At 35.7% G+C, this 23,882-nt stretch overlaps 1 protein-coding gene across 2 annotated transcripts; it reads left to right on the top strand.

Annotated features, from left to right (window-relative positions):
- The first annotated feature begins 15,291 nt into the window (after positions 1 to 15,291).
- LOC111911968 (zinc finger CCCH domain-containing protein 53) lies at positions 15,292 to 20,115 on the top strand. 2 transcript variants are annotated; one of them, XM_023907735.3, is made up of 9 exons: positions 15,292 to 15,643; positions 16,204 to 17,329; positions 17,411 to 17,596; positions 17,673 to 17,941; positions 18,025 to 18,288; positions 18,391 to 18,565; positions 18,653 to 18,877; positions 19,294 to 19,363; positions 19,458 to 20,115. In XM_023907735.3, the coding sequence occupies exons 2-8, from the start codon at positions 16,344 to 16,346 to the stop codon at positions 19,325 to 19,327; spliced, it is 2,139 nt and encodes a 712-aa protein (XP_023763503.1). In that variant the 5' UTR covers positions 15,292 to 15,643; positions 16,204 to 16,343; the 3' UTR covers positions 19,328 to 19,363; positions 19,458 to 20,115. The 2 variants fall into 2 exon arrangements, with proteins under 2 accessions (XP_023763503.1, XP_052620151.1); XM_052764191.1 differs by lacking the exon at positions 15,292 to 15,643 and having other exon boundaries at positions 15,860 to 17,329.
- The last annotated feature ends 3,767 nt before the right edge of the window (positions 20,116 to 23,882 follow it).

The raw sequence follows: 23,882 nt of genomic DNA, 5'->3' as shown, positions 1-23,882 counted from the left end.
AGGAATTTCGTCCCGAAATTCAAGAATAAGAATATAACTCATGGCCTTGGAAAAGATGGAGGTACTTAAGGTTCATGGGAATTGCAAGTGTCTCATCGGACATACACTTATTTAGGTTTGACATATGAAAGACAGGATGTATGTTGCTAAGTTCTCTAGGTAACTAGAGTTTGTACGCTACGGGACCAATCCTAGCTAGGATCTCAGATGGTCCAACATATCTTGGATTTAGCTTTCTACGATTTCCGAAGCATATCAGGCCTTTCCTGGGTGAGACCTTTAAAAGGACACGGTCACCAACTTGGAATTTCAAGGGTTTTTTTTCTCTCATCGACGTAGTCCTTTCGTACGATCCTTTTTGCTGTCTCTCGGATAATGACTTGCGAGAGTGCTATTATGGACTTGACTCTTGTCTAGCTGTGTGTTGCCCACCTCAGCCCAGTGCAGATGGGGTCTGTACGTATGGCTACAGAGGGCTTCGAACGGCGCAGCCTTGCTACTGGAAAGGTCGTCGTTGTTGCAAGAAAGTTCAATTAAGGGTAGATGTGTGTCCCACAACGCATCTTCAACTGTTCGGATGGTTCCCTTACTTTGTCCTTCTCTTTGTGGACGATACTCTTCGTATGAATACTTTTGGGTTTTGAAGAGAGATGAATTTTTCGAAGTTCGCATCTAGTTTGTGTTGGGTTTTGAGCAATCTAACACTTCCTAAGTGTGCATGCAACCCTAATAAACCTTGGATCTATGTTTGTCTAAATACATGCAAAATAATAATTTTCCAAGGTTCATAACCTATCTAACATGGCATGGGGTACTTTTAAACATAAAAGAATTAGATGAGACTACATACCTTTTGATGATGAGTTCAATTCCTAAGGAGTTTGAGGGCCAAGCACCAATAGTGTGAATGCCTCAAATGGAATCACAAATCACCACAAACTCTTGGAAAACTTTGAGAGAGTGTACACACACATAGAAATCGGCCACACCTAAGTCTCACACATACTAGTGTCACTAGTGGCTATTTCATGCAACATAAGCATGCTTATATAGTGTACATGATTAGGGTGAAAACCTAATAACCCATGTCTTTTCCTTTCCAAGGATCCATGGGTTAAAAGCTCCATGGATCATCCATGGACTTCCATATAAGCCTAGCCCATTAACAAATGAGTGTTAGCCCACACTATATAAAACCAATAACCCACAATCTAATTAGTCTTCCTTGTAATCTCTAAATTAATTCATAATTAATTTAAGACTAAGACTAATTAAATAACATGACTTCATATTAATATATTATAACTTATAATATATTAATAAACATATGTGTATAACTCTCATAAAATTATCCATAAATAGTTTGGATGAAATACAACCCAAATGGACCATGCCGGGTCGGGTTAAGTATATACCAAATAAGTTATGGACTTAGACACCTTATCCAACAGAATCCAACTTGGATAAGTCTAATAACTATATTTGCGTATGTTACTTCAGGAACCAACCAGCAATCGTAGCTCTCGAAAACTCTGTTGAACTATGAAGCGCCATTTTAGATAAGTGATCATATACACCTCTGTTCTCATGATATCAGCCGGACAAATACATGGAACAACTTCGTACTTATTGTCCAGCAGTTTGTTTCCCGATTTTCAATTTGTTTGACAAAGAACTTAATCGAACACATCAATTTTAGTTCTGACCAGCCGGTACATAGGTCACAACAAAATCATCGAGGGGCCCATATATCGCTTCTATTTCTAGAAGGAATAGATAAACTTCGACTCATATGCTTGTTCTACTACTTGTTGAATTGTACACAAAGGCACGTTTTATAACATCAAGTTACTGATGCGTTTACGTGCAATCAATGCACAACCAACTCATAAGTAACAACTCATATCTCTAGGTTTGAAGATTTATATGATATTACCGTCTCACGATCACTCGAGATAAATTCCATGAAGTGATACAAGTGAGCGTGGGTTTATTCCAATACTCATAACTTATGAGCACTCATGAATGTTGTAGCAACCATTGCTATGACTAAACCCATTTAGCCATCTACAAACTCGATTCATGACAGTCTTGATTCATACCTACTTCCAACATATGAACGACTATGGAGTGTTTAAATAACTTAGTCATTCGGAAAGAATAACCTAGCTATTCTGGAAGTCAAAACATGCAAAGTGAAACACAATAATAATCGAATCCAATATGGTCTCAGAACCCTTTTGAATATAAATAGAACCACCTTTTATTTATCACCATATTGATTACACATTATTCATTGTATAATGTTTCAAACAATCAACTTAAGACTTGAATAAAAAAACAACAGTCGTCCCATGCTCCTAGCATGTACACTTTGTTTTTCTAAACAATAGTTATGCCATACTCCAAGTATGCACACTATGTTTGTCTATGATCCTTACATTGTGATGTAGATCAATTGAACATGATTCCAATGATACTCATTTCACAATCCCAAATCCTTATTGTAAATGTGAGAATCCCCGATTCCTATCATTTACCAAAAAAATAAGTTAGATTTTAAACTTTTATGCAATGTTCCTCTTGTAATGATTATGCACAAAATCACCAAAAACTTTGTCACCAGTCATTACCGAGTATTCCAAAGAAGGTCAACTTCTATGGAACGGAAGTCTCATATTCAAAGTACATTGCTTTGAACATCCTTCTTGCATTAAGGTTTTCTAATCTTACATATATTGAATAACTTCCACTTATGGAGACATTTCCATAGTCCCATTCTGACTATCACTTCCGAACAAGAGTTACTCTCTTTCAGAATATGTCAATACGGTCCTTTCCGACAACTTACATCATACTTCCAACTTTCCCTGAGCAACCAATCTTTGGCGAACCTCAGATTTGTCCTCGACAATTGCTTAATCACTTTAGTCATATCCAATTCTAAACTTTTCCCTTCTCAATGCCTTAAGCATTTGGAAAATTTAGAAAAGATGAATATTATAGCACATGCAATCGATCCTATATCCGAAGCATATGGGACACGATTCATGATGTTTGACATAAAGACATGATACTAGACAAGTCTTTTGCTACAATATTTTTTATTTTTATTTGCCATGTTTTCAAAATTTAACTATGAAGAGGGATGCCGTAATCATAATCGAATTTTGAAAACGCAATATATATAGAATTTCTTCAAGTTGAACCATTCCAACATAAAATTCATATATATGTCCTTGACTAAAGATGATTAAAATCTCAATCTAAGCTTCTAGAATTGAAATGAAGTATAATTTCCTCTCCCTTAATTATAGCAAAACGACTTTTTCAACTCATGCAACTTCATGAATTGAAACTTTTGTTTTTCTATAATTAACATTGCTAACTTGCAACACTAAACGTAATAATCATGCTCCCACTAACATGATGATTATCAGCATAACACTTATGCTCCCACTAGCTCTGACATATTTCCTGAAATCTGCTGGACTTCTGAAATTTAGATTTATACACCCTTTCTTAGATAGCTCACATGTGTGTCTAAGCAATTTCAAGAACTATGAAAAGGGATGCCGTAATCATAGTCTCAATTTCTTAGACCTTTGCCATTTCTCACAAGTCCATGTTAGCGTGCCGGTTAACCACACACGCTCCACTAACGACTTTTGAAAATGCAAATAACACAGTTGATATCTACGTAAAATCTACTTAGTGAAAGCGTTTCCTCACCATCATTTTCATGAATCGGAGAGAAACCTTATGACACTTAGGTTTTATAGTGTATGAGTTCCTATCCATGTGAATTTGTCAAAACTATAATCACAAGATAAGGTTAGTGACAAATTCAGCCTTACATGGATTAAACTTGTTCAATCTTAGTTTCTTGTCACCTTGGTAGCACAAGGCCCACCAATGCTTCCAAGTTGAACTTTGATAACTCATATGCAAATTCAACTTATTTGAAGTAGGTACAGAAATAAGAATTATGTCAACACGATAGGTTGCAAACCTTAAGTCGTGTGCTAGTGATAAATTACAGGTTTTACTCTTGATTAACTCTTGAAACTCTTTCAGGATCTTTAAGGCTCCCACTGTCCCCTTGACATATAAGTTTCCACAGTCAAGAACCATTCCTTGACAAAACAAATATTCAAGGGATAGTGCGGATTCTTATCAAGACTAACACTTCACACAATTGGTCTTAGTTGGTCTTTGTCTCATCCAAGAAATCACAACTTACCAATCTCAAATGTACAAGAGTAGAAAACATTTTACTCTTACATTTGACTAGTGTTAATAAATCTTCCTTTATGTCACTCAAGGTTACAATCTTGGAGTATGACTCTAAGAATTGTTTTGGAACGAAGTATGACTCATCTTCTCGATCTTAACCAATCCAACAATTCATGACCTCTCTTCTTAGCCATAACAATGCACTAAGACGTCCTTAGAGTATGAATTTGTGATATGGTTTCATAATCATTAAGATGATCATGAAATACGATACTAAAGTACTCTCCCATCCTTTCAGATTTGAGAAACTTTTATTTTTCTGCCTAATTTGATTCTTCTCATTTGTTTTGTCATACATTGTAACCTTTCCAATGTTATAGAATTATACTTAACCTTATAAGTATAATCACATTTACTAATCTTTAGTAAATCATGACAAATCAATCTTTGTGGTGGACCTTGACCAGCGCACACCCAGTGTACCTAATTCCTTAGTCCTTCAATTGACTCACATATACATGTGATCAAAGAATTAGTCTTAATTTTCAAAGATGAAAATTCTCATTCATCATACAATACAACTTGTATGATTCCAAGTTTCTGTCCAATTGAAACTTGGGTGATAAAAAACTTTCTTTATTTGGTAAATTCAGACACTACCACAAATGAAAGAATCAAATCCATTTTCCAATATTGCTATTACTGGAAACATATAAGCAATAATTTTCCACAGATGCCATTGTAAGGATAATTTTTAAAATAAATAAAATTAAAACCCTTTTTTTTCTTCTATTTTAAAACTTTGCGGAAAACTTATCCTTACAATCCACATGAAAACCTTGTTGTTATCTATTCATAAGAAATATATTATAACTCTTAAGCAACAGCTCAAAATTCTGATTACCAAACCATGCGATCGAAACCCACCTTCGCAATCAGAATCAACATATACTTACTTTAAGCTTCCTATTTGATCTCCAAATAGGAACTTAATAGAGTTAGATAGTGGATTTTACCCGAAGTAGAGTCAAACCTCTTGACTTGATCAACCTTATGACCTTTCAGGTGAATAGGGCAGCTTCGCAACCAATGTCCCTTCCTTTGGCAACAAAACACATGGACCCTTTGGTAATGGCACATGAGACTATCTCAAACTTAGCCTTTCTCTTTACCATTTGGTCAACCGAGTTGACTATGGCCGATCCCTTTCCATTGGGAAGAGAAATCCTTTTCTAGATATCTAATGCTACCATTGTCAATGTCCATGTAGACTTGGGAAGTTGTTCTTTTAATCAAATTTACTTTACTGGTGTTCCAAATCATTGCTGATTCCACAACACCAAGCAAATAGATAACATCATTAAGGGTCATGTCATAGTCCGTCTCATAGTAGTCCCAAAGAGACTCAGTATGTTACTAAGAAAGTGATTGAACATCCAACTTTCACGAGACTTTGACACCCAACTTACCCGACTTGTCAATATGTGACTTTATCTCCAAAATGTGAGTACACATAGACTATGCTTGCCAATAGGGATTGAGTGACTTTAAACTAATCAAGAACTTGTGGATGAGGGAGAATAATTGGAGGAGGTGGAGGAAGTGAAGCATGATGTTGAGGGACACCATCTTCAAGAGATTTGGAAAGATCATAGTTGTCTGAACCAGACATCTATAATGGGAGAAAATCAAGTTAGTTGATTCAAAGTCCTTAATATAACACCCAACATGAAATATTAAGGCTAGGACCCAACACAATATTTTATAATTTGGAAGAGGGATGTCGTAATCCAAGCTATAAAATATTTGAAGGTAGGCGAATGACGATTCACCAATTTCCACCATGAAAAACGACAAAATTTATTAGGTTTTAATTGGATTTGAAATTCCTAGATCTTTTGAGATTCATTGAACTTTTCGATGGCATGTTTCAATCTCGAGTGTGCCCTCTCAAATTTTGTGACTGGGATGCCGAGGATCACAAAACAAGGTGTGAATAACCATACCAATTCACTTGGTACCCTTAATATTATCACCCAATCAATGTGTCGGTTAACCACACACGCTCCATTGATCTATGACAAACATTAAGTCACCCTTCGTGATCCTTACTAGTCCAAGTTAGTGTGCCGGTTAACCACACACGCTCCACCAACGACTTGGTAAGGTACAAAGTGTGAATTCCATGGGCTAGCACCAAATTCACATTTTTCCTAAAGTAACTAAGATTGGGAATTAAATAAAAATATTTAGTTACTTTATAATATTCATTATACTTTTAATGAGAATTTAAAGTCATTGTCCTACCCGTTCGGCTAACGACCCTCCACCAGTCAAGCAAGCGGTGGGTGAGAGTGGACACCCATTAAGTTGCCATTTTATAGGCAACAACCTTATACCCACCTTATAGACCGGCTTCGTGAATGAGGCCTACTAACGGTAAAACGACTTGTTCTTATACATATATATAATAATTAACCATTAATGTTATAAATAGTATAAGTGTTGAATTTTAACTTTTAAAATTCTAAGTGTTGGAATTAAAGTTTATTAAAGTGTGTGAAACTTTTCCAAATTCCAAAACTTGAGGGCAAGTTTTGAAACTATTCAAAACTAGTTAATTCCATGATTTATGTGTTTAAAGTAGTTTTAATCCAAAAACTCTTCAAGTTCCATAACTTGAGGACAAGTTATGGAAGACTTTAAACTAATAAAAGAATTACCTTTTCTTTATTTTATAACTTATGGAATTAATTAAGGTTACACTTTATTTATATATTTATTAATGAAGTGACTCTTGAACCTCCATAACTTAAGGACAAGACTCTTCATCTTTTGTAACCATCCAAAACTTTTCATTTCATAACTTATGAATTAAAGGTTCATAAAAATGAAGACTCTTCATTTTCATGTAACTTATGTGTTTTAAGTGTGTGTTAAAGAAAAGTGACCTTTGGATATCCATAACTTGAGGACAAATTATGGACTCCATTAAAACACATAAATGATCAAGAATTAATCCTAAACAATTCAACAAATAATTCCTATCATCTTCTAAATTCATAAGAACATGAACATGATCATCAAAATTTCAAGAATTATATGATCACATAAAATCATGGAATTTTGATTATAACTTTGAAATTGGTCCACCATCATCATTACCACATCAAAAACAAGTTTTATGAGTCCAAAACAGTTTAAGGTAATGATTCTAGACCAATTCCAGCACCAAAACCCGAAGATATGCTGTTTGGGGGTCCAACTCGTCGAGTGCATGAACCAACTCGCCGAGTTGGATGAGTTTTGCCTTGGACTCGTCGAGTCCCTTCATGGACTCGGCGAGTCAGCTATGCAGACAGCATAAAATCTTCGATTTTCGGCAATTTGCATCAAGTATTCAAACAAGCAAGCCTAGTCTCTGATACCACTGTTGGGTTTTGAGCAATCTAACACTTCCTAAGTGTGCATGCAACCCTAATAAACCTTGGATCTATGTTTGTCTAAATACATGCAAAATAATAATTTTCCAAGGTTCATAACCTATCTAACATGGCATGGGGTACTTTTAAACATAAAAGAATTAGATGAGATTACATACCTTTTGATGATGAGTTCAATTCCTAAGGAGTTTGAGGGCCAAGCACCAATAGTGTGAATGCCTCAAATGGAATCACAAATCACCACAAACTCTTGGAAAACTTTGAGAGAGTGTATACACACTTATAAAATCGGCCACACACAAAACACACACACTAGTGCCACTAGTGGCTATTTCATGCAACATAAGCATGCTTATATAGTGTACATGATTAGGGTGAAACCCTAATAACCCATGTCTTTTCCTTTCCAAGGATCCATGGGTTAAAAGCTCCATGGATCATCCATGGACTTCCATATAAGCCTAGCCCATTAACAAATGAGTGTTAGCCCACACTATATAAAACCAATAGCCCACAATCTAATTAGTCTTCCTTTTAATCTCTAAATTAATTCATAATTAATTTAAGACTAAGACTAATTAAATAACATGACTTCATATTAATATATTATAACTTATAATATATTAATAAACATATGTGTATAACTCTCATAAAATTATCCATAAATAGTTTGGATGAAATGCAACCCAAATGGACCATGCCGGGTCGAGTCAAGTATATACCAAATAAGTTATGGACTTAGACACCTTATCCAACAGTTTTTCGTCACGAGCGATGGGAGTTTCGCGATCAAACGATTTAAGACAAAAGGGTTTGATATAACATAGACTCAGTCAAACTAGACAGGATGATGTCATAGAATCGCGTGTTAAGTTAGTCCAGGAGGATCGTTTTGTTAGAACATTGATGTTCCTAGATGAACGTCCATGGTGTTTTATGTGTTTCATTTGAGCTTGGTGGGTACTACTAATGTGAGGGTCCTGATGTTTTGAAACTATGGACTCTTGATGGAATGGTTCTCACTAGATTTTCCTATGATTGCTTGGCATATACAAGTCATGAATAAACACAACTGACTCTAATGTAACACTAGGCTACCATAATTTACCCATTAGCGCATCAACTTTTAAAAGTACGTCGTGATTAAATTTGGACGGGAAAGAAATCACGATTATGAATATTTATTGAGGTTTTCGAAACATACCAATACACAACAGGTTTCTTTGATGCTTCCTCATTCCCTGAGGTTAGACTCCTCCTATTCCTCATTGTTCTTCTCTGTTGGGCAATCTCTTTTGAAATGCCCCATTTCGCCACATGCACCACACACTTGAACTATGCTAGCATCGGTAGTGGAAGTGATGTATTGAGTCGGGGTCTTCGCGAAGCGAGCTTCCTTGCCATCCTTAGCCCTTGGACAATTTCTTTTGAAATTCCCTTCACTACCACAGAGGTAACAGGTTGGACTAGCCCCAACATTGGTATTCAGAGTGACGAAATTGACTAGGGTCCTACATCCGCTGGAGGTGTGCCCCTTCCTGTTGAATCTAGTGCAATGCAGCACTCAACAGACTCCATGATGATGGTAGTTGCATTTGCTGCAGTGCGGGAGGTTTCCGAAGTAGGGTGTGGTTGGTGTTGGAACAGCAGGGTTGACTGGGGTATTGACTGCTCCAATTCGTTGCCTTTCAGTAGGTCCTTGGGTTGAACAAGTTCCTTTGAGCTTTCGTTTCAGGAGGTTAGGTTGGGGATCAAGGGTGTCCTTTCCAGTAGGCACTTGTTGTTGAGGTTGGTTAACATCATGGTTTGGCCTGCCATTAACACTTCTACTCGCATTTGTGTTGTTAGCGTTAAGAACAGCTAGGGCGGCTGCTACGGCTGCTGTGACAGTAGCTTGGAACGTAGCTGAGTCCATCTGGAGGATTGGGGCCTTACCAGTGGGTTGGTTCTGCTTCTTCGGAGGCATGATCTGATATGTGTCAAGAAAAGAGTTTTTTTAGCAACAATGGTTGCCTCTGGATGTATCCTAAACGTTTATCTATGTACTAAGATTTCTCGTTTTTTATTCGACCCACATCCCCATGATGTGGTCCTAGCAAGAATAGAAAATGATTTGAACGCAATAAAGTTCACATATAATAACTTACGAACTCCTTGCAGTTCAGCTCATTGCGCTGGTTAGATAACTCTCACATTTTTGTCGGCTCTAGACAATATGGAGATTTAGCTATAAGGATAGTTCCCGGGATCAAGTCGATACGGGATTCAACTAGACACTTGGAAGAAATCCCTTGAATATATTTAGGGAAGACATCAGGAAAGTTGCAGACTTCGGAGATGCTCTCGAGGCCTTTAACTTTTTGCATCTCATCGACAACATAAGCCAGTAATGCATGGCATCCCTTTTTCGTAGATACTTCTAGACTCTGGCACAGGAAATGATACGAAGGTTCGAACAAATTCTATCACTATGACCAGTGAGGATTCGTCAGAGGGAAAGATTGAAACGAATCGCCCTTTCGAAGCAAAGGACATCAACATGATTTGGGCTCAACCATCTCATGCCGATTATGACGTCGTAGCTTGTTATGGAGACTGATATGAAATCGATGGGGAAAAGGGATGATCATCTTAAGGTAAGAGTACTTCCTATGACACATGCTTCTAAGACGAAACGGTAGCGTGACTTTGATAAAGTTGCTTAATTTGCATGCTATCGATCTAAGGTATACTTTTGACAAAGATCTTCTTTAACGGAAATATGGTTGTTGCCATCATAACTGAAACGAAGATTACCCATATTTCGGAACCCTTGACCTAAAAATAGGTCTAAGTTATTCTAACAGGGAAAGAATCCTGGTAACATGAAGGACAGGGATGTTTACAGAAAAGAGCTACTTAGAACATAGATGTGAAGGTTATTCCTTAGATCAAAAAGGAAGGATGAGTAGCGTATTCTCCTATCGGCGATGGGCACTCCTCGGATGGATCCTTAAGTTAGCCAGGTGGCGCTCCATGTCAAGCAGGTGGCTCTCGTATACTGTATGGCATGCTCAGAGCTCTATGAGCTCAGCTCGAGTGGTAGCTAACTCTCACTGTAGGGCTTCATTGTTCCTTGCAGCTCTCGCATGAGCAATCTCGAAACAACGGATGCGGTTCGTGCTGGTGTTCGAATCAGCTTCGAGCTCCATAGTTCGCTGAAGGGTTGCCATACATAGCTCCACATTACGAGGCACTCAACGTATCAGGATTGGAAAGGCCCTGTCCAAGGGGCCTCCTTCGTTCAGATTGTAGAAGTTGCGGTTTCCGTCATATGGGAGGGGTTGGTCTTGCTCATAGCTTCACCTATTCAAACTCCCGACCCACATAGGCGTTGGACCTTGGAGTTCAACTCGAGGGTTAGGATTTGGTATTGGAGTCACTTGAGGTATGTTTTCGAATTCGGGTTCCGAGTCAGTCTCGTTGGGAAATGGTTCAGCAAGGTCATTTTCCAAAGGAATTTCATGGTTTCCTTATGGCTCTGGCTCAATCCATCCATCATCTCATTGGTTGGGAAAGTACGGGTTGCCAGGGAGGTGGAATCCAGCCATGCTATCTATTCGAGGTGATGGTAAAGGGATAGGCATCGAATCTAATAATACTTCCAATGATGGATTCTTAGGTAAGTTTTTGGTTTGGTCGTTATAGCATCCTAAAATACTCCTATAATATTTTAACCCTTATGTTTAGTTCTAGAACTCTTCTAGTACCTAGGTAAGTTATAGACTTGCTACGACACCACAGTCACTCCCAAGCACATGTTGGTCATGTCTCGAATGAATATAGTTGATCAGGCTATATTGACCCTAGACATGATTACATAACTGCCCAGGTTTAACCGTGATGTCCAACATCCAAATACTTTTGTTTTGTTCAACTTATGACACCGGTTCGGTACTTAGGTATACTTGTATACTTTTTTTTTAAAATACTTATATTTTTTAAAATATACTTTTAGTTTAGAGCACTTAGGCCCCTTAATGTTTATAGTTGTATACCATGTATGGTTCGGTATACTTAGTTCACTATACACAAGAGCTCTGATACCAATCTGTCACACCCCGAAACCATGATGACGGAATCGTTCCGAGGTGGAGGACGTCATGCGTAGTATCACAACAATTGTATCATAGCAAGCATAGTAAACACAACCGGACATTGAATCCATATATGAAAAGGTTTACATTGTTTAATACATAGTTTTGTTCATATCAAAAGTAAAATAGTAAAGACGCGACTCTAATGCTCTGACTTCTCCGAACTTTTGGAAGTACCTGTCTACTAATTCCCTGAGAATACAAGCAGTTTTGAAGAATATCAGCATAAAGCTGGTGAGTTCATAAGCATTTAGTTTTAGTGAGAAAATGTTCTTTGAATCCATTTGAAAAGTGTTCTTCAAGAAAATCCTGTATTTTCTTATGAAAAGTGGTCTTGAAAGAGTGCCTATTAGTAGAAAATAAACCATCAGTTTTAGAAAAACATGTTATCTGTCCTAGAGGTAGAGATTCCAGTTTAGAAGTCCTTGATTTCTAACAACATATATAAAAGTAGTTTTATTACTTAAAATAAAACAAATGAAGAAGAGAGTCCGTAAACATAGTTAGTTTATACTTATTTTGTGAGTTGTATAACCATACTTGATATGACCGAGAGACCTTTATAACATTCTTCAAGCGTTAAGCTAAATGACATTTGTTCACCCCAGGCGTGCCCGCCTAATTGTAGCTAGCAGTTCAGGTGTGGGATTTTCAGTCCCGAATAAATCTATTCACAAATCTCACACTCTCCCTCCAGGAGACTCTGGTTATACTAAAAGGATTTATCACTATACACCTAAGGGTACAGTATTGAAGTAGCGCCTCAAAATTCTGTATAATCTAGTTTACTAGTGAGAAATCAGTATAAAACAGTAATTATCCTTGAATAAATGTACTTTATACTTCTGAGAAAACATATAACATAAACTAAATCTGTCATAGTTTATATATATTTAGTTATGAAATCCGATTAAGTAGAGATGTCTAGAGGGTTATACCAAACTATACCCGTTATAGTTTATTAGAGTTGATATAGAGCTGCTTTGTAAAACCTTTCTGAAAGCTATGAAGTTAGATTTCCGAAATAGTAGTTTCCTTTATGCTCAACATATTACAAAAAGTGATAAAATATCCGAATATGTTATTAAACGTGGGAATCGTAGGACTGCATTAATAAGTTTAAAACTTAATAAAATACTTTGAATTTTGTTTGTATTCCCCCCCTGAAAACATTAAAAACACGGAAAATGTAGGGGGTATGAACTCACCGTTTGACGGATGATTCGAGCGGATGATCGGTTACAAGTGTTGAGTATCAATTGAGGTATCGCACTCAAGTGGATCCTAGTAACATATAATAGCACATATATGTATTAGATTTAGGTATTCCATGACAAAACATGACGGGAAACCACCCTAAAGATTTGGAAATGCTTGTCGGGACCTTATGTGATCAAACAAAGGAGGTGTATGGTCATTAGGGTGTGTGTACGGCCAAGGTGTGCGACCAGGCTATGTGTGCGGTTGCACACAGGAGTGTGCGGCCAGACTGTGTATACGGTTGCACACAGGAGTGTGCGGCCGTACATTCTTCGTTTATGCTCCAATCGTCGATTTTCAAGTGTTTCAAGGATCAAACCAAGTCCAACTAAGAGATAGAGAGCCAAAACTCTCACTTTGGAGGGTTTTTGAGGTGTGTACGGCCACCTTATGAAGGTGTGCGGCCGTACACCTTCAAGTGATGAAGAACACAAAGAACATGAAGAGTTTCAGGCTTAGATTTAGGTATTTTACTTGTATAACAAGCTAAATGATGTAATTCTTCACGTTTTTTAGGCCCTTAGAGTGTTCTTGGATGAAGTTCTTAGAGGGAGAAAATAGAGAGAGAAAGTAGAGTGCAGCCAAATGAAAGGAATGAGTGAAGGAGTCACCCTATATAAATAAGGATGAGTGTGTGGCTGGAGGATGGGTGTGCAACCACACACTCATGTGTGCGGCCATACACTCGGGTGTGCGGTCACAATAGCCTTAGAGCATTTCAATGGATACTTATTTTATAACCTTTTACTATATGATTGGTTACTTATTATCACTTAATGTCATTTGGGTGTATATATCTTTTTGTATATTTTGATTAACCACTCAAATATATATATATATATATATATATATATATATATATATATATATATATATATATATATATATATATATATATATGAAGGGATCGATATATTATAATATTATATATTATGAATCATAATAAAATTTAATACAAACTAGTTACATGTCTAGTGTTACTATTTATTAAAGTATTGTATTGTATTATATTTAATTATTTAAATAGTAATGTTTAGTGATAGTATTTATTAAAATAATAAGTATATATCGACGATATTTATTAAAATATTTTGTATTAAAATATTACTTGTTTAAAAAATGTTTAGTTAAACAAGAGAATTTATAAAATATTCCAGATTGATGAGAATAGATTAGTTAAATTAATAATTTTTTTTTTTTATAAAAAGAGGATAACCATTAGTTAAATTATTTAATTTAAGGTCGATATTAATAAAATGAAAATGTGATAATATTTTTGGATTATATTATAGGTTTACCGTTACAAAATTTCTTATAAAATATTTATCGTAATAAGCTTAAAAATTGATCTATTGTTAAATATAATATTTAAATTTCTAATATACATTTGAAATATGTTAATGTGAGTTTGTATACCATAACAAATTAATATAAGTTAATGAACAGTTACATTTTATAATTGTTGAATATTAATAAGAAAAATACAAAACAAAAATATATTCTATTTTAGTATAATATTAAATACTATATATTTGTTTGAATTTGATATAAGGTAATTAATTTGCACTTCCTCCAAGACTATGTCGAACCAGCATCATGGATAATCAAGTAATTCAAAAACGTGAAACACTAACTATATTTATTTTTAAAATATTTGAAATTTAAAGCTTAATCATGGATTATTAAACTTTCAATAAAAAAAAGTCTATTCTTTTAATTTGTGGTTGTAATAATTTTTTTTTAACTCTACACAATCATTTTTTTTATTTTTAAAAGTTTTAATATTAAGGTTGTATATATCATCATAAATATTATTTTATTACTTCCACAATTTCTTTTAGATTCGTACTTAACAAAATACTATTGTCACTTAACATCATCATAACTAAATCAATATCATCATTCAAATTGATACCATACATAATTCGATTAATCTTTCAAGTGCCATCAATGATTGATATGTTAATTGTTATCATTCCAAGAATCACAAAATCCATAACAATGGCATAAACTATGCTTATGCGAATATAAACATCCAACTCCTTCATACTTTTAGACATAAGATTCATCATGCACAAAAGAAAGAAACATAACTTGTGGAAAGAAACTAACATCCACTCTAACTTTAGGGGCCATAAGTAAACAACTTTCTTTCTCTTATATCATCAATCTACAATAGGAGAGAGAAGTAGGAGAGGTTAAAATCTCTCTCTCTCTCTCTCTCTCTCTCTCTCTCTCTCTCTCTCTTACACTTACCCACTGAAACCAACATAACAAAGGTACTCTTTAGGTGCTTTATAATTATTACTCTTGTAATCAAGCTCCTTGATAGAAGCAGAAGCAGCAGCAACTACAAAGCAAATTGATTATTCTGCTTCTTGATGCAAACCCTTCATCACTTTATATAGCAAATAATCAGGAGAAAGAGAGTCGTTTTTTTCTTTAACTTTGCTTCCTTTCAAGTTTCATGATCAGTTTCATTAACCTCTTCACCTTTATCACTCATCATCGATATCGTCATCTCTAACAGAAGAAGAAAAGAGTATACCTTTTTTTTTTTGATATGGGGTAAGATTAACTAACGCCTGCTTTTTTCTACTTCGAACAAGCGTTTTCTTTTCATTTCAGGGAATAAAAAGGTTCTAGAGAGAGAAAGTGATGATAGAGAGAGAGAGAAAGTGAGGGGGGAAAAAACTAAAAAGCTTTGCAATGGTTTCTTAGCTTTTTTGTTGATCGACTTTTTTTTTTTTTCTATTTTTCTAGTGTTGTTTTACATGTTTCTTTTTGCTGAATTTTACTAATTACTTTGAACAAATGGAAAAGAAACCTACTTTCACGGGTGTTTATTTATTTATTTATTTATTGTTTTAAAAAATTTACCATTTTTTTTTGTGGGTTTCTTGAGTTGAAAGAGAAAATGCAAGCTTTCGTTGATGGGGTTTGCTAAATTGAAGTTGCTTTATTGTTGGGTTTTTCAAATTAAGAGAAAAAATGGAAGCTTTCTCTAATGGGGTTTTCTAAATTTAGGTTTCTTTTTTTGTTTTCAAGTGGAAGGTAGAATGCAAGCATCCATGGAGTTTGTTCAGATTTTAACTTTGTTCTTGGATTTTTCTTTGTTTCCTCTTCAGGAGCACATCAAGAAGAAGCAATTAATTGAGCTCTAGCTACTTTTTTAGCTATGTTGTCTTGATCTAACACTCAAAAATCTTTGTAAGATTTGTGGGTTGTTGCAGAAACACAAGAAATCAGTTCGAGTGAAAATCAAGAAATGGATTCATATGAAGCAACAAGAGTTGTGTTCACGAGGATCCAAAATTTGGATCCTGAATACGCTTCAAAAATCATGGGTCTTCTCCTAATTCAAGATCATGGCGAAAAAGAGATGATTCGGTTAGCTTTTGGGCCTGAATCGTTAGTTCACTCTGTGATTATGAAAGCTCGTAAAGAACTTGGCATTCCGTCGAGCAACGCGCCGTCGACACCTTCTTCTCCGGCGTCGCCGTCGCCGTTCAGTTCTTCCCACAGTCTCTCCCGGCAAAACTCGGGGAATTCTTCGACTGCTTCAAGGCTTGTTAATGGCGGAGTTACTAATCTCCCGTCGCCTCTCAGTATCCCGAGCTTGTCATCTTCGTGGACGAATTCTAATTTCTCTGATTTTCAACCCAGTGAAGACCACCATCTGAATTCCTCAGCTCCGCCGTTCTACGGCGGAAGTAGCGAGCCTGATCTGATAGATGAATTACAAATACAAGACCAGCTTTCTTTTCTCAACGATGGTTCTCCCACTCTCGGCCCTAAACCCACCGATTTTTTCTACCCGGATTTGATGTCCCCTAACGGCAGCGGTGACATGTACTCACCATGGAGCGGCGGCGGCGGAGGCGGTGGCGGTGGTGGTGGTCCACACCGCCGGAGCTCATCTGCTAACGATATTTTATTCGGTGGAGGTGGTGAAGACCCTAACGGATGGAAACCTTGTCTTTACTTCGCTAGAGGCTACTGTAAAAACGGAGCTAGTTGCAGGTTCACTCACACCGCCGGCGGCGAAGCTGATATCGCTGCCATGACAGTTGGTTCCTTGAGCAAACTCGATGTCATGGAACAGTGCCAAGAGCTTCTCCGATCTAAATCCACCCACCAACAACGGTTGCTCATGGCGGCCGCCGGTTCTTCTCCGAACTTCCCCTTCCCAAACAGCCCGAAATCCATGAACTTTCTCCTCCAGCAGCAACCTCTCCAATCAGATAGCCCCAGGTAAAAAAAACAAAAAAACCCATTAAATCACAAACTTCAGAATCTCAATTACTACTAAAGTTCATTACTTTCTGTTTCTAGGATGGCCGCCGCCGCCGCCGCCGCCGCGGCATTAATGATGGGGGAGGAGATGAACAAATTCGGCCGGTCAAGGCTCGACCGGAGCGATTTCTCCATGGGTATGCTGAATCCCGGTTCACGGCAAATCTACTTAACTTTTCCGGCGGATAGTACTTTCCGGGAAGAAGACGTTTCCAATTACTTCAGGTTCGATTTCAATCATTTCCATCGTTAAATCACATTAAAAAAATCTTTCTTTAATCTTGTTTCTTCTCTTTCGTAGCATGTATGGACCAGTTCAAGATGTTCGGATCCCATATCAGCAAAAACGAATGTTCGGATTCGTCACATTTGTTTACGCAGAAACTGTGAAACTCATACTCGCGAAAGGAAACCCACATTTCGTATGCGACGCTAGGGTTCTTGTAAAACCCTACAAAGAAAAGGGTAAAGTTCCCGATAAGTTCAGAAAGCAACAGCAACAACAAATCGATCGAAGCGAGTTTTCCCCAACTGGGTTTGATTCACGCGACCCTTTCGATCTTCAGATAGGTAAACGCTCGTTCAACAATCTGAATCTTCGTCTTCAATTACGTTAAATCCGTTCCTCAATTTTGAATTTTTGTTTGAATCAGGAGCGAGAATGCTGTACAACAGTCAAGATCTGCTATGGCGGAAAAAGCTTGAAGAACAGGCGGATCTGCAACATGCAATCGAGCTTCAAAACAGGAGAATCATGGATCTGCAACTTCTTGATGTTAAACGGAACCACCACCATCACCACCGTGCACTGTCCACCGGCGCCGCCATTCCTTCACCCACCTGTTACTCTCCAAGCTACCTGAATCACTCGTCGGTTTTTGCTTCTGATACCCGCAGCAGTTCCAGTCCAGATTCCGGTAAACATAAATTTAAAAAAAAAAAAAAATCGGATTTGATGCTTTTTGAAAATAGAAATAATTTGTTGCTAATTTTATCGATTTGTGTTTGTTTTGATTCAGAGGATGGTTTGATGTCTAAAATGGTTACACCTGTAACTATCAATGTCGATGAGACATTAGAGGTAAATTTAAACCTGGAGAAAGAGAAGGAATCTTTGGAGATTAATAAAAAAGATGAAAATAGTAATGGAAAATCAAGCCCTCATCATGAAGAAGATATTGATTTGCCTGAAAGGTATAAATAGTTGTAATAATACCATTTTGAGAAACACAATGATTTTTACTTGAATTAGAATTGTTTCTAAATCTTGAAATTTTGCAGTTTGGAGCATAATCTCCCAGATAACCTTTTTGCATCACCCAAAGCATCCGGAGATTACCGAACTGTCTTCTCGAATGATGACGAGATCTCCGGCAAGAATATTCCGGCGGTTTCTTCCACGCCGGAAAAGTTTTCCGGCAACAACTTGATCACCTCACCATTGCTTCCGGCGACTTCAACTTTGGACTTGGCTTCTTTGAAATCATGTTACTTTCAGTTTCCGAGGTACTTGTTTCGTTTCAATTTGTTTTTCTACTAAATTAAGTGCAACTTTAGTCCGGGAGTTTTAATTCCAATATTCAATATTGGAATTAAAACTCCCCGACAACATTACCATCACCGAGTTTCAATTCCAATGTGAATTAAGACTCTTTGTTGGTAATGAAACTCCTAGACCGACAGTTCTAGACTCAATGGTGGTGGTTCAGGAGTTTCAATTCCAATGTGAATTAGACTCTTTGTCAGTGGAAACTCTTAGACCGACAATGCAGACGAAGAGTCTAATCCACATTGGAATTGAAACTCGTACCCGAGTTTCAATTCCAATGTGGATTAAGGTCGAGCTGAAATGTTATTGGACGATTATTTTTTATTTTATTTTTTTTGCAAAAAATATAATGATATTGGCCTTGGTGGTACAGGTTTTCTTCGGGTCACGGTGCGATTGGAATGTAGTCTTAAATTTACGGTCTTTTAGCTTCCTTAGTGTAGGTAAAAATCATCTAAACTCACATTGCAATTGATTTCAATTCTTTTCAGTGTTTTTTAATTTGTTAATAGTTGTGTTTTTTTGTTTGTTTTACAGGAAGAAGATGAATATATGTAAACAAGAAAGGAATACCCAGATGAGATCTTTAGTAAAATCATCTCCACCAATAACCACCACCTCCACCTTCTGCCACCACCACCACCACCACCACCAATACTACTTACTACCATACAAAAATTATATAGGTAAAAAGAATGATGTAAAGGGTGTCTGGATCCTGCCTCCACCTCACCTTCTTGTTGTAACCTTTTATCATTCTAGTTGAATTAAAATTAAAAGATTAAAAGACAACATTTAAAGGAGCATGTGATAGAGTCAAGAAAAGAAAAGAAAAAAAAAAAAGTCAAAATGTATGTAGCAGTGATTCCTAGGGTGGAAAATTACAGTCGTACCCCTGGGGTGTAGTGTGTTTATGTTAGAAAAGAAGAGAAGAGAAGAAAGCGTTTGATGTGGACTGTACAGCTGCTGAGGAAGCAAGGGGCAAATTTGTAAAAGCAAGTGGTGTGGGGGAGGGGGTGGATGAGGTAGATGAGTGAGTTTAGTGTTAAAAAGAAGTAGAAAAGAAATGGTTGGCTTTATACCATAACTAGTTAATGTTATTATGTATGTATGTATACAACATCATGATCATGATCAGGCTATGAATAGACATGACAATCAAGAAATGACAAACAAAGAAACGGCTTTTATTTTATTTTATTTTGTTGTTTTTTTTTAAATATTAAATCTTGTTTGGAGCATCTTTTTTGCTTGTACTTTAGTTCTAGTTTATCTATTTTCTAAGTGGAATGGTCAAATCCAGAGGCTAATATATGAATACTAACGTTATATTCCAATTTCTAGTTTTATATTTTAATATTTTATATGTATTAAACAAATAATGTAATAGCGATAATTTAACAACTTCTGACTAGAATCATTCACTAGTCATCCCTAAATCGGTTGATACAATGATTCTAAATGAATCGAAAGCCTCTTCAAAGGTTTTAAAAGTGACTGTTTTTTAACCATTAAAGCTGCCTTTGGTGTGTTGAAGGCATGTCAATGCTAGTATATTTATTGAGTTTTTATTTTTAGTAAGCCAAAAACTAGTTTATAAGATAGTTTTTTAAAAATCTATTTAGAGCAGCTTTTAAAATCCTAATTCGAGTAGCTTTCAAAAAGTTTTTTTGTGATAAACTTTTCAAATATACTATTAATTAATTATAAAAAATGATTGAAATATTTTTTTATATAATTTAGTATATTTTGGTAAGTTGATCTGTTAGTTTTTATAAAATATTTTTATATTAATTAATTACAAAAACTTATTTTTGAGCATGTCTTTTTATGTAATTGAATATCTTTCGGCTAACTTATTTTTTACCAAATATTTTTTATTAGTTATGAGCTACCTTTTTAATAATTAGCTAACTTTTTAGTTATTACTTATCTTTTCGGTTAATCAGAACCTTCAAAAGTAATTTTAAACTTTATTTATAGATTAATTTGGTTTTCAATATAAAATATAATTGATTTTCTATCCAAACTAGGTCTATCTTTTATAGTAAAAATAGAATTATATATAATATCACTTCAAATATTTTACTTGAAATATTCAACTTTATTTATGGTATAAAAATAAAGTTAATAAATATTACATCAAATTTAAATTGACATTATGCATTTACATACTAAATAGAATTTTTTTAACATTCAAATTTGAGTTTACATGTATTTAATTTATTTCAATTTTTTAGTTTAATTATATTGCTATATTTTAGATATGATAATCGTTCAAATATTTAAAAGTTCTATACTTTTTAATAATTCACAACATGATAATGTATTCAATAAAATTTTAAATAGAATTATTTTTATATGAATTATTTGTTTGGTTATATTATACTAATACAGTTTTTAAAGTAATTGTTAAAAATAATAAATTTATAAATAGCTAATAAAATAATATGTATTTATATAAAGCTAAAATAATTATATATATATATATATATATATATATATATATATATATATATATATATATATATATATATATATATCATGATTAGTTTGGATATAATTGAACAAAACTACATAATTTGGAGGGTTCTATATTATAAGCTTAGATACATAACAATCATATATTCCTTAAGAGATATATATATATATATATATATATATATATATATATATATATATATATATATATATATATATATATATATATATATATATATATGGATTAGAATATATGTGGTTGTTATGTACCTGAACTTATATATAGAACACTCCAAACTATATAGTTTTGATCAATTATATCCAAACTAATCATGATATCTTGTTTACAATTCTTCTTTTATCACGTGACTTGCTAAATCGAACGAATTTATGTTCTTTTCCTTCATTGTGTCTAAGAACTTAAAGCATTAAAATTCATGACCATTTAGTCAACCCTACTAAAATTTAAATTAAAACTAATAGAATAAAAGATAAAAGAAAAACATGCAATAACTCAATCAAGGTTTGCAAATCATTGGATATAGTTTTTCAATTAAAGAACAAAATGTTTGAGTTATATTCTTTAAAAATATATTTCTTATTTTTACTTTCCCTATAAACTTCAAAGATTTTATTTATTTATTTATTTATTTTTTTGCAATATAAAGATATATAATTGATCTTGTTAATTCAATTATTTAATTCAATTCAATGGTACTATATTAAAACAAAATTAAGAGACAATGAAATTTGATTTGTTTTGTTTAAAACTATATCGTTTAAGAGGTTCTATACCTAAACCTAGGTACATAACTGTAACATCCGGATTCCCATGTATATTATTTTATTCATTTATTTTGGAGTTTGTGGAGGGACTCGGCGAGTTGGTGCTTAGACTCGCCGAGTAGGGTCGCGAATTCTCATCCGGATTAATGACCGGACTCGGCGAGTTCATGAGTGGACTCGGCGAGTCCGCGTTGTTTAATAAAACCCTAATTTCCCGGGTTTGGGACCTATTTAAAGGCCCTTAGGGCCGTCATTTGCGGCTACCAAACCCCAGAGAGAAACCCTAAAAGAGTTAGAGCGTTTGTGAGAAGAAAGGAGCCATTTCTTGATCTTTGTGGTTGATTCTTGCAAGAAGGAGGTGATTCTAACTTAGAGGAGACCAAGGAGGTTGTGCATCTGGGGATTTCTAGCAAAAGACTTTATCTTTGAGGTATTATATCGCCCCTTTATCTGTTTTGTTGAAGGAATCCATAGATGTAGAGTTTTTATGTCCTTTATTGGAATGAATTGTGAGAATATGGCCCCTATTCATATTGAGACTTCAGATCTGGACCCATAGTGGTCTAAATAGCTTATTCCAGCTTGCTTTATGTTGAGCTATGGAGGTAATGAGCTTAGGGTGTTGTTTTTGGGGCTAAATCACCAAGTGAAACCTCCTAGACGTCACATAAGTGTCAAGATCCGAGCTTTACGTGATTATTAGGCTTGGGAAGGTCAGATCTATGGATCAAAGGAACAGATCTGACCTCAGGAGGCCAATTAAGTTTATGCATAGCATGAACTCGCCGAGTCCAAGGGCAGACTCGGCGAGTAGAGCTAGGGTTTCCTGTAAGTCACTCAGTGAGTAACTTGCCGAGTTGGGGGAATGACTCAGTGAGTCAGAGGGGCGATAGAGGACTGGAGTTCAAGGTGGAACTCACCGAGTTGATCTTGAGACTCGGCGAGTTGAGTCGGGGTGGCCCCGCGATTCATGCCAGGTGTAGCTCGTCGAGCAAGGGGAAAGACTCGACGTGCCAAGCGAGACTGGAGAGATAGTGGACACTTGTAGACTCGCCGATTCGCCCAAGTGCACTCGACGAGTCGGGTCAAAGTTTGACCGTTGACTTTTGTTGACTTTTAGGGTTTGGTTAACAATGGGGCCGTTGAGCCAAGAGAGGGGTAAAATGGTCTTTTACCCTTCTAAGGATGCCAAGAGAGAGTTGAGTCTAGTCTCGAGAGTTATATTTATGAGAGTATTTACCTTATGTGATCAGGCGGAGGCTAGACCATATTACTACCGAGTCAGAGATTTACCGAGATATCTGAGGTGAGTCTTCTCACTATACTTTACCTTGAGTAGGTAATTAGAGTTATGTGACAGAGTTATTGTATGCTATCTATGTGATGTGTTGCACTGCATTATGTCTATGTGATTTATGTCGTGTGTATATCAGAGTATATCAGAGTTAGAACCGAAAGGTTCACAGAGCTAGGACCAGAGGGTCCACAGAGTTAGGGCCCAAGAGCCCGTAGAGTTATAGCCTCGAGTGGCTAGTATGTGATATGTGTGGTATTTTGGGGAACTCACTAAGCTTCGTGATTACAGTGTTTTGTGTTATGTGTTTCAGGTTTTCTCAGGATCACGGGACGACACTAGCTCGATTGTACACACCAGAGGAAGAGTTTGTTTTGAGGATCCTGGTTTATTAATTGATT

Source organism: Lactuca sativa, chromosome 1, assembly GCF_002870075.4.
Source record: "Lactuca sativa cultivar Salinas chromosome 1, Lsat_Salinas_v11, whole genome shotgun sequence".
NCBI classification, from domain to species: Eukaryota; Viridiplantae; Streptophyta; class Magnoliopsida; order Asterales; family Asteraceae; genus Lactuca; species Lactuca sativa.
The sequence above is the reverse complement of the archived record's forward strand: the minus strand, read 5'-3'. Positions and strand labels throughout refer to the sequence as shown.

Excerpts from the sequence above, each read along its gene's own strand:
- LOC111911968 (XM_023907735.3), top strand. The coding sequence starts at position 16,344 with ATGGATTCATATGAAGCAACAAGAGTTGTGTTCACGAGGATCCAAAAT. Across the intron at positions 17,942-18,024 it reads CCCTTTCGATCTTCAGATAG|GAGCGAGAATGCTGTACAAC; the intron begins GTAAACGCTCGT and ends TGTTTGAATCAG. Across the intron at positions 18,878-19,293 it reads TGTTACTTTCAGTTTCCGAG|GTTTTCTTCGGGTCACGGTG; the intron begins GTACTTGTTTCG and ends TTGGTGGTACAG.